At 42.6% G+C, this 16,402-nt stretch overlaps 1 protein-coding gene across 4 annotated transcripts in view; it reads left to right on the top strand.

Moving 5' to 3' along the window:
• Positions 1-16,402, top strand: part of BEND6 (BEN domain containing 6) — a 42,365-nt gene that overhangs the window by 15,458 nt on the left and 10,505 nt on the right. For all 4 annotated transcript variants that reach the window (XM_075923665.2, XM_075923666.2, XM_075923667.2 and 1 more), the window contains exons 2-5: positions 10,320-10,548; positions 10,655-10,800; positions 13,636-13,734; positions 14,085-14,262. In XM_075923665.2, the coding sequence (XP_075779780.2) occupies positions 10,353-10,548; positions 10,655-10,800; positions 13,636-13,734; positions 14,085-14,262 (619 nt within the window). In that variant the 5' untranslated portion in view covers positions 10,320-10,352. The remainder of the gene's footprint in view (positions 1-10,319; positions 10,549-10,654; positions 10,801-13,635; positions 13,735-14,084; positions 14,263-16,402) is intronic.

A 16,402-nucleotide genomic window follows, 5' to 3' on the forward strand; every position in this document is an offset into this window, starting at 1 on the left:
ATTCCTTTTTCATGTTCCCAATACATCAACACAAATTGGAAACAACAACAAAGCAGTTACACTGCAGGTTTTGAGCCCTGTCCTAAGAGGTGTGTCTTCCACAACTTCCTACCATGCCTCCCATCTCCAGCAATCTCAAAAACTCTCACCAAACTTGCCTTCATTGCATCTTCTCTTTCTCTCTCATTCTGTGGCTTCTTTATTGCTGTTTTCTGCTACTCTTACAGTGGAATCACCTGATCCAACCCTGGTATGGCTCTATTGCAATCAGGGTTGGCTAGAACTAGGCCCTTAAGCCATTAAGGGCAACCCTGTTACACTGACACTTTCCAGGATATGTCTCCTTTATGTTCCATCAAATTATAATGATTTACTTCTGTGCATTTACCGAGTGTAGATTAGTACGAGCTGATTGATCTTTGTTGCTCCAACTCCATTTATCCACCACAGAAGCTTGATTCTGGTAACCAAAAACAAAAGCATGAAAGTTATGTTTTAGTTTTTGGCTTGGCGCCAGGTATATTTTTTTCTTTGCTTAACTCATGGTGATCAATTATATCTCCCTACCAATGGTGTTCTGCTATTAAGAGGACTTTTGGACAGGAGTTAGAGAACGGAGCACCTATATTACATAGTATGAAAGATGGAGGAGGGCACATATTTAATCTCCACCAGGTTTAACCTCTTCAGAAAGACTGATCATAGATTCTTCTTAGTAGCCAAATTTTACAGTAAGATAGTGGGATATAGAAAAATGTTTTGATGTTTTCTTCAGAGTTTTATTAATATTTTCAGAACAAATTCTAAAGCAGGCATTTTAGAGAAATGGCTGTTGACTAGTCATTTTTCAAAGCAAGTGCTACATTTATTATATTTTGAGCCTGACTTGTCTGTGGTTAAATTTCTCCTGGTGACACTTCCCTTCCACAGGAAGAACTTTGGAAGGAGCATCTGCTTACTTCTAGTCACGGTGTTAGTCTGGCTGCTGTCTCCATTGGCATGTGGTATTTATGATGACCTTATAGATTTGTGCCTGAGCAAATGCAAGCTGAACTTGTAGACATGACTGTAGACATACCATTATATAGCTGTCAGATATCTATTTATTTACAATATTTATCTTAGTTTTCCATACTAGATAATGTGCTACATCCCTTTTTTTGTAGTTTTGCTAATTTTGCTTGATAATTTCTCTGAAAGTTGATGGATGAAAGCAAACCACTGCATTTCGTAAAGACACCTATCCTTGTCCTTGGGAGTCTGAACAACGTACTGAGCTATTAGCTAAATTGATTATTAATTTTAAAATATTGTTATAAACCTAAACCTACTAAATAGTCCTGCTTAGTAAATCAATTATTTTTCCTTTGTCATCTCTCAGGATGATTACAAAATAAAGTAGATGGTTTGGTGCAGGAACAGGAGCATCGTCAAAGAAAATATGTCAACCTTATATTTAAAAACAGAATTGTTTTTGTGGTAGTCATTATTAGTATTTCAAGGCATTTCCAAGCTGCTGAAGCTCACAGCATGCAGGAAACTGCTATGAAAAATAATAATCACCTCACAGTCTCCTCAAGGAGATTTTTGACATGCAGTACAAAATATAGACCAAACCTTGCATACTAATAGTCTCTCAGACTTCAAATGCCAGTGGGACTAGGGATGTTAAATTTAGATTAATTAACTAATCAAATAGTCAATGGGATTTCCATCAACTATTCAGTTAGTCAATTAGGGCACCTTCATCTTTGAACTGAGTCCTGCTGGGCTCTTGCTACAGTGCAAAAGTGGAAGCCTGGCACGGAGCACAGGGAGTCCTCTGATGGTCCCAGGTTCCTTGCAGCACCTGAGCCTTTGAAATGTACAAAGAACCTCACCAGGACTCTTGTGTATTTCAAAAGCAGAATCTCAGCACAACCATATAGTCGACTAGTCACTTAAATCCCTAAATGGGACTTTGAAATCAGTGAGACTACCTGTGTAAATAAGACAGTAGGGCTCATTGTAAATAACATCAGTTCACATTGAAGTATCTCAGAATGTTTCACAGTCAGTTATACCAGATTAATCACCCATTATAATTTAGTTATGGAGAAATGCAGTTGATCGATACTGATACCCAATTTTTGTTATCTAAATTCCCTTACACGTTGCCCTGAACATTTTCTTCACTTGTCTTCCCCTTGCTAGTGGAAATGGATTAATTTAAATGTATTTACAGAGTCTTTAAAAATCTGCAGGGATATTCTGATACATCTCCTCCTAATTTTTCAGCTAAATGCATAACACAGTCTCTGTTGTTTCTGGGAAGTCTGGGCTCTATAAACCTTGCCTGAGAGCTGTGAATTTTTGCTTCTACATAAATCATACTTTCCCATAAAATGACTATGATATCACTCTGTAAAGCTCTTGAGCAATAACAGCACTTCTGCATTCCTCATTGCAGGCTTAATTCTGCTCCTTCTGAAGTCAATGTTAAATCTGTTATTGACTTTAATGGGAACAGAATTAGACCATAGAATTGAAAAAATAAAATTGTTAAATAAGGCCTTATCTTTAATTATAAACATGTTTTGAGACCATTTAAATTCTCTTAATTTTTTTTATAGTCCAACATTTTTTGCACCCATGTCTTTCAGCGTTTTGAGAAAGTCAGTTTAAAAAACAATGCAAACCAAACTCTCAGTAGAACCAAGTGTCCTTGTGTGGAGTGAAGTGGTTTTGACTGTGAGGCTACAGCACTGCAGCGCTATTTTGGGACACTAGAGATATCCCGAAATAGCTATTCCTCATCTTTTGAGCACTCCTGTAATATCGAAATATAACGGGCTTGCTATTCCGACATCCTTGTAAACATTATTACACGAGGAATAAGGAACATTTTGGAATAGTAATTTATTGCAAAATAAGGCTGTGTAGATAGCACCAAATTTCAAAATAGCATTGAAATAAGATACATATTTCGACCTATGGTGCAGTGTAGACATACCCCAAAAGACCCAGTTTACCCTCCTCCTGAGAGTTTCTTAGCAGAGGGCTTTCCACTGAAAATTGGGATTGTTAAAAGCTGCACCCAGAAGGTGGTCAATATAAGATGTTAACAATTGTAGTATATATGAATTTCAGAATGATCATGTTTCACTACAATAGTATCAGTTTAATCTTTTCTATATAGACATTTATTCTGTGGGGCTAGGAAACAGGTACACAGTGTAGGATTGAATATTGTGGGACTGAACTTGTTTTTCTTACTGACAGCTTTGCTATTGATTTTGACTTCGGTGAGAGCAAAATCAGACTCAGTGAGTGGCTAAAATCTCATGTTGTAAATTTGTAATACTTTACATTACATTTATTGAAAGGAAAGCAAAATAGTGATCTCACTGTAGCATCTGCCAACTCTCCTGCTGAATAGAACTGAAACAGACCCTGTTAGCCACAGGGAGTGAGATGTGATTACAAAGACTTTTGTGTTTATTTTTCTTATCTGGCTTTTCTAGTTGCTTAGTAACAATACCCTGTGTGAAAAATTGTACATTTAATGTCTGTTAACTATGTCTGCAAAAATTAGGGATCCAATTAATATATGTTTCCACTACGCAGCATATAAATGGCTGTTTTCACTTTCTTTTTCTTCTACAGGCTGCCTTCAGAAAAATTAGGGATACATTTGTGTCTCTTAAGAGAAATAAGCAATAAATATAAAGTATAGTAGTTCTGAAATGAGTAGCTTGTATTTTGAGATGGAGAATCTGGCAATAGTAAAGTAACTTGCTTGCAAAAGCATGCAGGGGTGGTTTTTAATAAACTGTACGCAGCCCCCTTCCGTAATAATGACACACTTGACAATTATCTGTGGACAATTACATCTCTCCTAGTTAAAATGATTTAAACCACCAAAACTCTCAATGTCAAGACTGACATAAAGCTTCTCAAAGCGGAGAAAAAAATGTTTGAGAACATAAGCCCAGTTTCTAAACTTGAGGCTCCAGAAGCCCCAAATCCAACTGGAATGGAGGCACTGAAGTTAGCTGACAGCCTCAAAAATGGTCAGTACCAGGTCAGGATGGGACAGTCTAAGGCAGCTGGGAGATGCATAGATAGCCTATCCCTGGAGCCCTGATCAGATTATAAAACTGTCCTTTTCTACAATTCAGGCTTACGAGCTGAGCTTATTGGAGTTTATTGACTAAATATTTTTTCATTGGGTAATGCTAATTAACTGAAATTAAAATTGTTGATAGGAAACAATCTGCTTCAATAAATTTACCTTTTTGAAAAGGTTTTGAGGAAAAAAGTTTATATATTGTCAAAATGTCATATTTCAGCATTTGTAAATGAAAAATTCTGGTAGTTTTTACTATGATTCTTATTCTGCCCAAGCAGCAATCAGAGGCCCTAATAAGGGTGTGTACACATTTGTTTCACATTTGTGATGATCTGTTTTGTCAGAGACCATCTCATGGAGATGATGCATCCTATCACACAGTCCTTATTCAAACAAGACACCCACTGACTGCAATAAGAGTTATGCTTGCAAAAGGGCTGCAAGACTTGCCTCGACCTTTCCTTCCATAGGTGGAGGATCTTGGGCTTTTCCTTTTCTTTATTACAGGCATTTTGTTCTATCTTTCCAACCACTTTAATTGCTTGCTAAAGAAGATGCCAATGGACAGGTGGTATTTGTCCCTTAGGGCCTCTAGCTTGTCACAGTAAATTGTGTAAAGAGATCAGTGAGGGAGGAGAAAAAAGCCACAGAAATACAAGGCTGTGTTATTTTTCTCAGTGTCTTTTATGTTGCAATAAAACTTATTTAAACCATTTCATATCGCAGGGTATGTCTACACTACCACCCTAGTTCGAACTAGGGTGGTAATGTAGGCATACCGCACTTGCAAATGAAGCCCGGGATTTGAATTTCCCGGGCTTCATTTGCATAAGCCGGCCGGCGCCATTTTTAAATGCCGGCTTGTTCGAACCCCGTGCCGCGCGGCTACACGCGGCACGGGGTTCGAACAAGCCGGCATTTAAAAATGGCGCCGGCCGGCTTATGCAAATGAAGCCCGGGAAATTCAAATCCCGGGCTTCATTTGCAAGTGCGGTATGCCTACATTACCCCGCTAGTTCGAACTAGCGGGGTAGTGTAGACATACCCTCATATATTTAAAGCAGCTGGATTGCTTGCTGATTCAGTGCTGTAGTGGCAGCAAAGAGAAGTGGTTACTAGAGTGCCTCTGCCATTTCTTCAGCACGGCTTTCTTGCCTCAGCTTCAGCAGGAGCAGCAGCATATCAGAGGTGCCCTTGGATACTCTGTGACTTCTCCTCCCAAACCAGCGGCTACTTCAGCTACGTCTAGTCTGCAGCCCTTTACTGGAGGTATCCTGGAAAAGTAATGCCATGTCTAAGGAACGCGTCCGCTTTTTTGGAAAAATTTCAGAAAAAATGGACGTATTCTTTCACCATCCCTGTAACCTCGTTTTACGAGGAAGAAGGGATGGCTCAAAAGAGCTGTTTTTTCTGAAATTTGGCACCATGTAGATGCACCAAATTTCGGAAAAGCCTCTTTCAAAAGAAAAGCAAGAAAAGATATGCAAATTGTGGTATGTAATTTGCGTATCTTTTCCTACTTTTCTTTGTAGTCTAGATGTAGCCTCTATTAATCTTGAATATTGTTTTCTAATTTCTGTCCGAGTCCCATGTTCTAAGTTGGCAACTCTAAAGGTTCTCAGTAGGGATGTCAATGAGTAGTTGACTAGACAATGAACATATAAGCCTAGGCTTATCATGTTGACTACTTGCATTCCCCCCTTGCTGCCTCTGTATCGGAGGCAGCAAGTGGGGTGGGGAACAGGAGCTGATGCTGGGGGCAGCCAGCTTAAAAGCCAAGTTCCCTCCAGCACCAGCTCTGCGGTGCCGCCTGCCTCCAGCTCCCACGTTGCTACCTCTATCAGAGGCAGCAATGCGGGGAGGGAGCAGGGAAGGCTGCCTCGAAGCAGACTCTGCACAGCGAACAGCCTGTTGTGAACAGAGTCTGCTCTGGGAGATGTGAAGCAGCCTCTGTCCACGAGGAGCTTGGATTCCCCCACAGACAGGGGCTGCTGCCACCCCACACTGCAGGCTGCCGGTCCATGAGGGGAGCTGGTTTTTAAACTAGCAGAGGCAGCAGCACAGGGTGACACGGGACTCCCCAAGAGTGGGGCCAGGAGCATAATGGCTGATGGCCTCACCTTTGGGAACTATCAAATAGTTGTGTTACTGCAAAGATTTCATGCAGTTACACAACTATTCAATTACCTGATATCTAACATCCCTAGTTCTCGGTGAAATAAGTTTAGTTGCTTCATATCACATCTGCCCATCACATGCAATAATCCTCAAAAGTCACAGATTTTTATATAATAATAAATTACAGAATCTATGATTACAGCTATGATTAAAAACTCTAACTATCCCTGTCAGGCAGAGTTGGTTGGAGCATTCACATGTAATGATCCGCTTTTAAACTTTGCATATCTCACTTTGACCAATGTCTATTTCATTGGCCTGATTTTGGGGTGAATTTTGGACATCATCTGTTCCTATTGACGTGAGTGGCAGAAACCTTAGGGCTCAGTTTTGCCACCTCTATCAATTTTGAATGATTCTTTCTTGTGGACTAAAAATTACTCAGCATGTGTAAGGGTAGCAGAATCAGACCTCCAGTGTTTCATACCAAGATTCCTCTTCCCCAGACTTTACATGTAACGTTTTGGATGTTTTCAGATAATTTTCTGGGGCTTTCTTGTTGTTCTTAGAATCATAAAAAGTGTAGGATTGGAAGTGACCTCAATAAGTCATCTATTCCAGTCCCCTACTCTCAAGGCAGGGCTACCTAATAATTAGACCACTCTTGACAAGTGTTTGTCTAACCTGTTTTTAAAATCCTTCATTGACCGAAATTCTATAACCTCCCTTGGCAAGTTGTTCCAGTGCTTAACAACCCTGACAGTGAGGAAGTTTCTTCTAGTGTCCAATCTAAACCTTCCTTACTGCAATTTAATCCTATTACTTTTTGACCTGTCCTCAGATGTTATGGACATTATTTTTCACCCTCTTCCTTGTGACATCCTTTTTTTGTATAGGTTGAACCTCTGTCCTCCGGGACTCCCTGGTCCAGCAACATCCCTGGTCTGGCAGGACCGCAGATGTTGCTAGACCAGAAAGCCCAGCCGCAGAGGTTGAGAGCGGCTGGAAGCAGAGCCAGTTTAGTCAGCAGCAGCCTGCAGGGGCAGTGACCCAAGGGGTAGAGAGCCCTGGGAACAGCTGCTGTCCAGCTGCTTTCAAGGTTCTGGGGAACCCAGGGAGCAGCTGTCACTGCTGTGCCCAAGGGCCGGAGAACCCCGGGAGCAGCTGCTGCCCAACGTGGGGTTGGAGACAAGGAGCAGAGCCCTCAAGTGGGCTGGGGGCAGCAGACCCAGGCAGGTGAGCCAAGGACATCAGGTCTCAAGAGTTCTCTCTAGGCAGCTTGCCAGGAGAGCCCGGAGGCCTGACCTCCCCTGGTCCAGCAAATTCCCTTGTTTGGGACTACTCTGGACCCAAGGGTGCCAGAAAAGGGAGGTTAAACTTGTACTTGAAAACTGTTATCATGTTACCCCCTCTGTCTTTTCCACAATAAACAAACTCAAATCTTTTAATCTTCCTTCACAAGTCTTGTTTTCTAGATCTTTAATCATTTTTGTTGGTCTCCTTTTGACTTTCTCCACATCTTCCCTGAAATGTGGCACCCAGAACTAGACACAATACTCTGTCTTAAGCTTTATCATTGCAGAGTAAACCAGAAGAATTACTCCTTGAGTCTTATTTACAACATTCCTGCTGATACATCCCAGAATATTTGACTTTTTTTTTTTTTTTTTTTTGCAACAGTGTTATACTTTTGACTCATATTTAGCATGTGATCCTGTATGACTCCAAGATCTCTTTCTGCAGTACTCCTTCTTAGGCAGTCATTTCCTATTTTATGCATGTGCAGCTGACTGTTCCTTCCTAAGTAGAGTACTGTGCGTTCATATTAAAGAAAATGTAATCTCATGAAATTGCACTTCCCTGAAAAATTGTAAAATAAAATACAACCCAATACTACTCATATCATACCACACACACTCTTTAGAAGAGTACTAATGGTAATTCTTACTCTGTTTTTTCAAATGGTAATTTCTTTCCTAGCCTAGTGACAATCACTAGAGCATAATATTGCAAAGCCTTTTGATGGGAATATATTAGGATAAAAATGTATCCCTGTGCAGTGGGGATTTACATGGTTCACAGGCCTAGTGCTAGCCCTCTGCCTACTGGTGAATTTGCCCTTTATAGCAGTGATTCTCAAAGTGTTCCATGGGCCCGCTTTGGGAAAGCTGCTAGCAAGCCTATGCTGCTTTGCTTACTTCGTGTCCATAGCCATGGATGCTTGCAGCTCCCATTGGCTCTGGTTTGCCATTTCCAGTTAAAGGGAGCCACAGGAAGTGGGTGCCCTTGACTGGAAATGGTGAACTGGAGCCAACGGGAGCCGTGAAGCTCTGTGGCTATGGACTCTAAAGGGCACGGAACCACTAGCGGCTTTCCCAAAGCAGGCCTAAAGAACACTGGCCCTGCTCCTGCCCCAAGCATTAGCTCTGCACTCCCATTGCTAATTTAGAGCATTGAGAGACACCTTCTCACTCTGGCATAATTGTTTCAAACAATTCTGCTCTTTTTCAGCTCCCGGTTACCTACATGACAGCCCATGCATGCGCTGCCAGATCACCTTATCACAGATTGAGACCAAATCACATATATTCACTCACTTGCAACTCTGTAATACTGATGTCCCTCCCTGAACTGATAGACAGGTCCATATATGTGTCCACGAGAAGAATAAAGTTTGGCAAAATTATAATTTCCCAAAATTCTAATGACCATTTAAAAGTAGAAAATATTTTCAGAAAGTAATAAGTCTAGATGAATTGTCTTAGATTTGTAGTATAGGTAGTCCATTTAAAAATGATCTGCTCCTATTTAAATGTCACATTGTTTTTAATAGAACAAGTTAAATACAAACTATTCCAGTTTGCATTTTGTTCCTTCCCTTCTCCTACCCCTGAATTTTCAGTATACCAAGACAAATAAAATAGTGCTTTTCTTCCTTTTTAAAAACGGGGGGGGGGGTATCTTTATAGTTTTTATTCTATAGTTCATAAAAGGCAGTCCAACTGTCTAATAATCCTAAGATTGTCATTTCTAATATATGTCAACGTTTCCATTGCCAGAGTGTGTCAGAATTCATCCAGTCACTTATCATTTGTGTTTTGGGTTGCTTGTAATTGTATTGTTCTTGTTACTCATACAATGACTAAGAAGTCTTTTTAGTCATACGTCCCTTTACATATAATACACAACACATACATCTCAAGGTGCCAGGGTAAACTACTGTATGAAGTTTATATCATCTTTGTACCTTTAAACTCTCAGAGTCTGTATTATCCCTCAGAGGTTTTACCTCTGTCTTCAGAACCCTATAAGGTAAGGCAAACTCCAGGCATAGTGGTCCAGTGATGGCAGACAGATAAGAAGACAAGGGAATGGTGTGGAGGTAGAGACACCCTGGCTACATCTACACTGCGGCAGTTTGTCGGAAGATGAAATGCAAATGGAGCGCTCATTTGCAAATCTCGCACTCTCATTTGCATATTCTCTTCAGATCCTTTTTGCGGAAGAGGTTTTTGCAATAAAAAGCCCTGTGTAGATGGGGCCATTTGTTGGAAAAACCCTGTTTTGTGCAAGATCCCTTATTCCTCAAAAAATGAGGTTTACACGATCTTGCGCAAAACGGGGTTTTTCCGACAAATGGCCCCATCTACACAGGGCTTTTTATCGCAAAAATCTCTTCTGCAAAAAGGATCAGAAGAGAATATGTAAATGTGAGTGAAAGATTTGCAAATGAGCGCGAGATTTACATTTCCTTTTCCGACAAACTGCTGCAGTGTAGACGTAGCGTAGCCTCTGTGTAAATGCCCAGTGGATCCTCTGTAGTGTATGGTTTGGAGACCAAATCTCTCTCCATTTTTGTATGTAGGCAAACTCTTCTCCTCTCCCGTTTCCTTTAAAGAAAAAAAAGAGTTCACAGGAGACTTGGCTAGTTTTCTCTTCCCCTATACAGGGGTTATTTTTGCACAGGGAGGCTCTCACATTGCAAGATCCAAGGAGGAGAGAGTTGGGGTTTTATAAATCTGTTTGTAAAGTTTCATGTACACTGGTGATATGGTGAAATAATTATTATTTTTCCTCTGAAATTCTTCAGGCTGCCTCTGAGTGACAAGGAAATCTCTTAACAATGAAAAAGTTCACACTGTTTGATTTTGTAAATGATAATTCGCTACAAATTGGAGAGACTTCATGGATACAGGATCTTCCCAATGATGACAGTGAACTAGAAGGACTCCTAAAACCAAATGAGCAGGTGCTAGTTAACTGGCCTGTGGGTGAAAGAAAGACAGAGAAGCATTTAGTAAAAGTAGTATACATGAGTGGTGAGTCCCTCTGCAAAGCAACTCATATATAAGAATTTGAGATGTCACTAGCTGACTAGCAGAATAGTATCATCTGCTTGGACTTCTTCTTTTTCCTCCACTTCAGATGACCCTCAAGAGCTAGTTGAGATGATGCAAAAGATATTGCAGGCAGATGAAATTACAAAAATACAAGTTGTTGGAAAGGGCAAGAGGAAGAGGATTGAGATGATATTCTCAGAGAGTGAAAATAGCGACTTGGACAAAGAGCAGGTGGGTTTTCAGTCTCTTTTGTTTTCCCAAGTATGAACCTATTACTTTTGTGCTCTGTAATGTTCCAGTCCATTACTACTAACTTTCCTGAGTACACAGTATGTGCATCTTGGCACTGGGGACAAAGGCAGTCTTCACATCTTGGCAGTGGTTTTCAAACTATGGGACATGACCAGTTTTACTCTAAGCCCGTGGTCCCCAACACGATGCCCGCGGGCGCCATGGCGCCTGCGGGGGCATTTCCATGCGCCCGCCAGGTGCTCGGGGTTGCCTGGCACCAGGCGCATGGCGGGGGGAGCGCCGACCCCGGGCGCGTGGCGCTGGGCAGGGGGAGCGCCGGCCCCGGGCGCACGGCGCTGGCGGGGGGAGCGCCGCCCCCGGGCATGCAGCTATGGGGGGGGCCGCCCCCGGGCATGCAGCTATGGGGGGGGCCGCCCCCGGGCATGCGGCTATGGGGAGGGCCGCCCCCGGGGCGCAAATGTCCCCGCCCCCGGCGCCCGGCGGGCGAACGGCCATGCCCCCTGGCGCCCGACAACCTCGAAAGGTTGGGGACCACTGCTCTAAGCAGAGCAGCAGCACAGCTTCACAGGTGATTAATCAGCCCCACCCTCTTAGAGGCTCAGGGCTCTGTGCTGACTGACTTGGGGAGGGGAGGGCTGATTAATCACCTGTGAAGCTGTGCTGCCCCACAGCTTAGAGCAGTAGTTTCCAACCTTTTTAACCACAAGATCATTTTTTAAATGTAAGTGCAATGTAAGATCTACTTCAAACCAAGATACCCTTGCCCCACTTCCTTCCTGCCCCTTCTTTGAGGCCCCGCCCCTGCTCCACCCCTTCTCTCAGACCTACCCTACTCACTCCATCCCCTTTTCTCCCCCATCCTCACTCACTTTCACTAGACTGGAGTAGGGTATAGGGGGTGCAGGCTCTGGTCTTGGGTCAAGGAGTTGGGAGTGTGGGAGGGGCTCCAGGGTTAGCCCATGGTGGAGGACTGGGGTCCAGGATGGGTTTCATGATGCAAGCTCTGGGAAGGAGTTTGAGTGCAGGGGGACTCACATCTGGGGCAGGAGGTTGGGTGCAGGAAGAGGTTCAGGAAATAGGCTCTGGCTGGGCACCGTTTAACTGAGATGGCTTCCAAGTGGTGGAGCAGTGGAAGCCCTGGCCCTTCACCACTCCTGAAAGCAGCTGGCATGTACAACAATGGTTCCATCACACCACATGCTGCCCTCATCTACAGGCACTGAGCCCACAGCTTCTACTGGCCACGGTTCCCCATACTGATCAATGGGAGTTGCAGGAGTAGTGTCAGCAGGCAAGGACTGCTTGTGGAGACCCCCTACTCTGCCTTTCTCAAGGGCTGCAGGGACATGCCAGCCACTTCCAGGAGTAGCAGTTCCCACAGGGATAATTACTCTAGCCATGACGGGGTAGGCATTTTAGAACTCACTACTCAAAGAATTAAATTTAAGTGCAAAAGAGAAATGAAAATTCTGAAATGTACAGACCTATCAAACCCCCAAAGTAACACACTTTGCTAGCAGTAAAAGAAGTAACAACCACCCCCCACATGTGTTGAGTTGAGAGAGGAGAGTGAAGGACAGTGTGTGTTTGTGAGAATGGCAGACACACACAATATGTGAATGACAGAGATTTGCATTGCTAAGCTCCCTCCATCCCCTTCTCTCTGTGGATATAGAGTACAGGAGTGGGGGGAGGAGGGACACCCTGACATCAGTGCTGCCCTTCCCCCTCCCACACCCTGCACAGCAAGCAGGAGGCTCCCAAGGGGTTAGCTGCAAGGCAGAGAGCAGGAGCAGCAGGACAGTGGGTAGAGAGGTAACGGAAAGTGCTGGTGCTTCATAGCTTCCTAGCCAAACCAGTCAGGATCACCTGTCAGAGGCTCCAAGATCTACTGGTAAATCCCGATCTACTGGTTGGTGACCACTGGCTTAGAGAGAACACTGGTCACAACCAGTACTGGGTCATGGAATGGCAAACACTGGGTCTTGTTGCTGCAGGGTGATCAGGTGGGGGTGCTAAGGCAGACTACCTACCTGTTCTGGCACCGCAGACTGCTCTGTGCCGCAGAAGTTGCTGGCAACAAGATCGGCTCCTAGGGGAAGAGGGCTCTGTGCACTGCCCCTGCTGCTGCCCCAAGCACTAGCTCTGCACTGCCATTGGCTGGGAACCTGCTTCTGGGGTGCAGCATGGTCTGCAGTGCCAGGAGAGGCAGGAAGCTGCCTTAGCACCTCTGCTGTGCTGCTGACCAGGAGCCGCTCAATGTAAGCCCTTCCTGCCCCCACCTTTGATCCTCCACCAAAGTCGGAGCATCCTCCTACACTCCAAATCTCTCATCCACAGCCCCACCCCAGAGCCCACACCGTGGTCAAATTATATTGGGTCATGGGCATCAACAATTTTCTTCACCTGGATCAGGAGAAAAAAAGTTTTGAAAACCACTGGATTGGGGTAATTGTTAACAAAGGTCCAGATCTTCCTTCCATCCTTATCAGAAGCTGCAGAGGAGAAAATGATGTAGAATCTTCACAGCTTGGGATGTCATGTAGCTGCATTGCATTGTTCCCAGTGAAAAAGGGATGTCTCCGCTCCATAAAGTGGGCAAGGGTCATGGTTTCTTAAGTCTGCCATAGACTGAGATCTGGAAATTACTCAGAAGGACCCATGGATCTCAGGACTGACACAAAGATAGACACACAATTTTCCTATTCAAATTACATAACAAGGCCAAAATGAATACGTTTGTAGTGTACTATGAGATCTTCTGATAGAAAGCACTATGTAAGAGCAAATGTATTCTCATGTGGCTGTTTTCAGGGGGAAATGATGAAGCGTATAAAAAGAAAGAAATCATTACAGGCTTCTGCCTCTGCCAGCATCCTGAGTCAGCTTGAAACATCTTTCATTAACAAACAGGTAAAACATCTTGTCATCAGTAATTTTCAGCTGTGCAGCACAACAAAGCTGAAGTTCACATTTAAAAAAATAATAATTTATTTAAAATTTTAAGTGAATTTAGTGCTGCTGAAAGATGCTATTTTAGTAAATGTTCATATATCACATCAGAGGTGGAAAGCAGTATATTAGAGCTAAGTATTGATAATATTATGTTCAGTCAGTTTGGTTGTAAATTGTAGTTAAGTTATTAAAGTGAACTCATTTATATTTTGTCCATCTTTGTAAAGAGAATATCCTCCATTAGCCAAACATTTTATTATTTTCTGTTGCTGTTGTTGCTTTAGATACCCCAATTTATTTTTTTTCAGAGAGAACCATATTCTGGAAATGCCTTTCTGTACAGTGAGAGCAGCAGTGATGATGAAGAACCCTTGTTTCAGCTATCCAAAGTGGAACTATGTGCCAAAATAAAAAGTCTGAAAAGGAGACTGACAGACACCATGAGAGAAAACTGTCGCCTACGGCAATCACTGGTCATGCTTCAAGGTAATCTTTGGGAAAATAGACACTTTATAAAAAAAAGTAGAGAGTTAAAAGTACATTAAGTCCTAATTGTTGAGAGGAAACTTAGGGTATGTCTACTTATGGGACAAGGTCGAATTAAGATACTCAACTTCAGCTACGTTAATTGTGTAGCTGAAGCTGAAGTAGCTTTACTCAGGTTTTGGCACCTGAGGAAGTCTACCCTGTAGGAAGTCGAAGAACACTCCTCCTCTGACTTCCCTTGCTCCTTGTGAAAGAGGGTTACTCGCGTCGACCGCAGTGCCCCTCTCACTTCAAATTGGCTGTCTTAACTAGACCGCTAATTCGAAACCCGGAAGATCAGTAGCGGCAGCTTCGATCTTCCTCTGTAGCATAGATGTACCCTTATATGGGAATGGTGAGTGCTCAAGCACCTGTGAAGATCTAGCCACAAATTAGTTTTAAAAAAAAAAAAAGTCATTTCTGCATAACTGTAATATGTAACTCCTGTTGGCCCATAGCTGAAATAAACTTAAAAGGAGATTGTGAGATCACTGAGTTTAAAGATGTGGGAGACATATTAAATCAGCTGGATTGTTCCTCATAGAACATTTCCATATGCTTTATATCAGTGTTTCTCAACCAGTGGTGCAAGTACCGTTAGGGGTACTCGAGAGAAGCCTGGGGCATACGTCAATACAAGTGAAATTTGGAGAAAACAGAATTTTTGTTTTTTATTTTTGTACCTTTTATACCCAAAAAATTTCATCACCCACCCAGCTGTGATTAAATTGTTTAAACAAATGTGTTGCATTGGTAGAAAAAAATTTACTGTACGTACTGGGGATCTTTTTTTTTTAAAGGGGTACTTTATAAAAAAAGGTTGAGAAACACTGCTTTATATAACTGAAGACCAAGTTTGAATAACTCAAATTGGGACTCCACTGACCAGGGATGGTAAATTTAGATTAGTTATAATTAACTCATCAAATAGTCGATGGGATTTACATTGACTATTTGATTAGTCAATAAGGGTGCCTCTGCCTTTGAACTGCCTGCTGGGCTCTTGCTACAGTTCAAAAGTAGAAGCTCCACAGGGAGCGGGGGACCAGTAGGGGACCCCTCTGGCCCCACACTCCCTGTGGGGCTTCTGCTTTTGAAATGTACAAGAGCCCTATTGGTGCTCTTGTACATTTCAAAAGCAGAATGGCAGCAGAAGCGGCATATATGGAGACTGCTTCTGATCCTGCTTGTGCCATTTCTGCTGTGTCTCTACCTCCCTTGCCCCCTGAGAAGACGATGATGGGGGGAACCAGCTTTTAAGCCGGCTCCCCCCAGCACTGGCTCCTCCTCCTCCCCTCTTGCTGCCTCTCTCTGATAGAAGCAGCAAGGTGGGGGGGAAGCAACTAGTTGCTTCCGCTTATCAGATAGTTGACTGGTCTCTTACATCCCTACCACTGACCTAAGTCTAACTGATGTCACTGTTAGGCAATTACTGATATTCTAAAATTCTCCATGCTCAGTTCTATCCCTTCAGTTCTAATTATTCATCCCCATAACCACATAATTTCTTCCTGTTGAAACTTATCAGTTATTTCTAAATAACACCTTGTAATCTTTTACTCAATTTATACTCATTTCACTCTTTTAATCAAGCCCTTAATCACCTTATTTGGCCTTCACCGTACCCTCATTTAATTCTTTGTTGTATGAGCAGCCAAAACTGTATGCAGCATTCAAAACATAAATGAAAAAATGCTGTCATCTGCCTCATCAGTAACATGATGCCACCATAAATATAACCCAGTATAACATTGCTTTTTTCTCTTGGTCACTATATGAATTTGCTAGCAAATATTCAGTTCAGTTAATTGTCTATCTAATTTTGTTTCATCATTACCATGCTTCAGTCTTCTCTCATCCATTTTACTATTGTGTTTTGGATTGTTTTTATCTAAATGTGTTGTCAGCTTTTTTTAGATTGAAGCTGATATTGTTATTATCTGTATATCGTGGTGTTGTCACCATTTTGGTCCCACAATATTGGAGAGACAAAGTGGGTGAGATAATATCTTTTATCAGTCCAACTTCTGTCAACGAGAGAGACAAGTTTTGAGTTTATCCAGAGTGAGCTTACACTCTCTCCAACAAAAGTTGGTCCAGT

This window comes from Pelodiscus sinensis, chromosome 3 (genome assembly GCF_052426305.1).
Source record: "Pelodiscus sinensis isolate ZL-2025 chromosome 3, ASM5242630v1, whole genome shotgun sequence".
Lineage (NCBI taxonomy): Eukaryota > Metazoa > Chordata > Testudines > Trionychidae > Pelodiscus > Pelodiscus sinensis.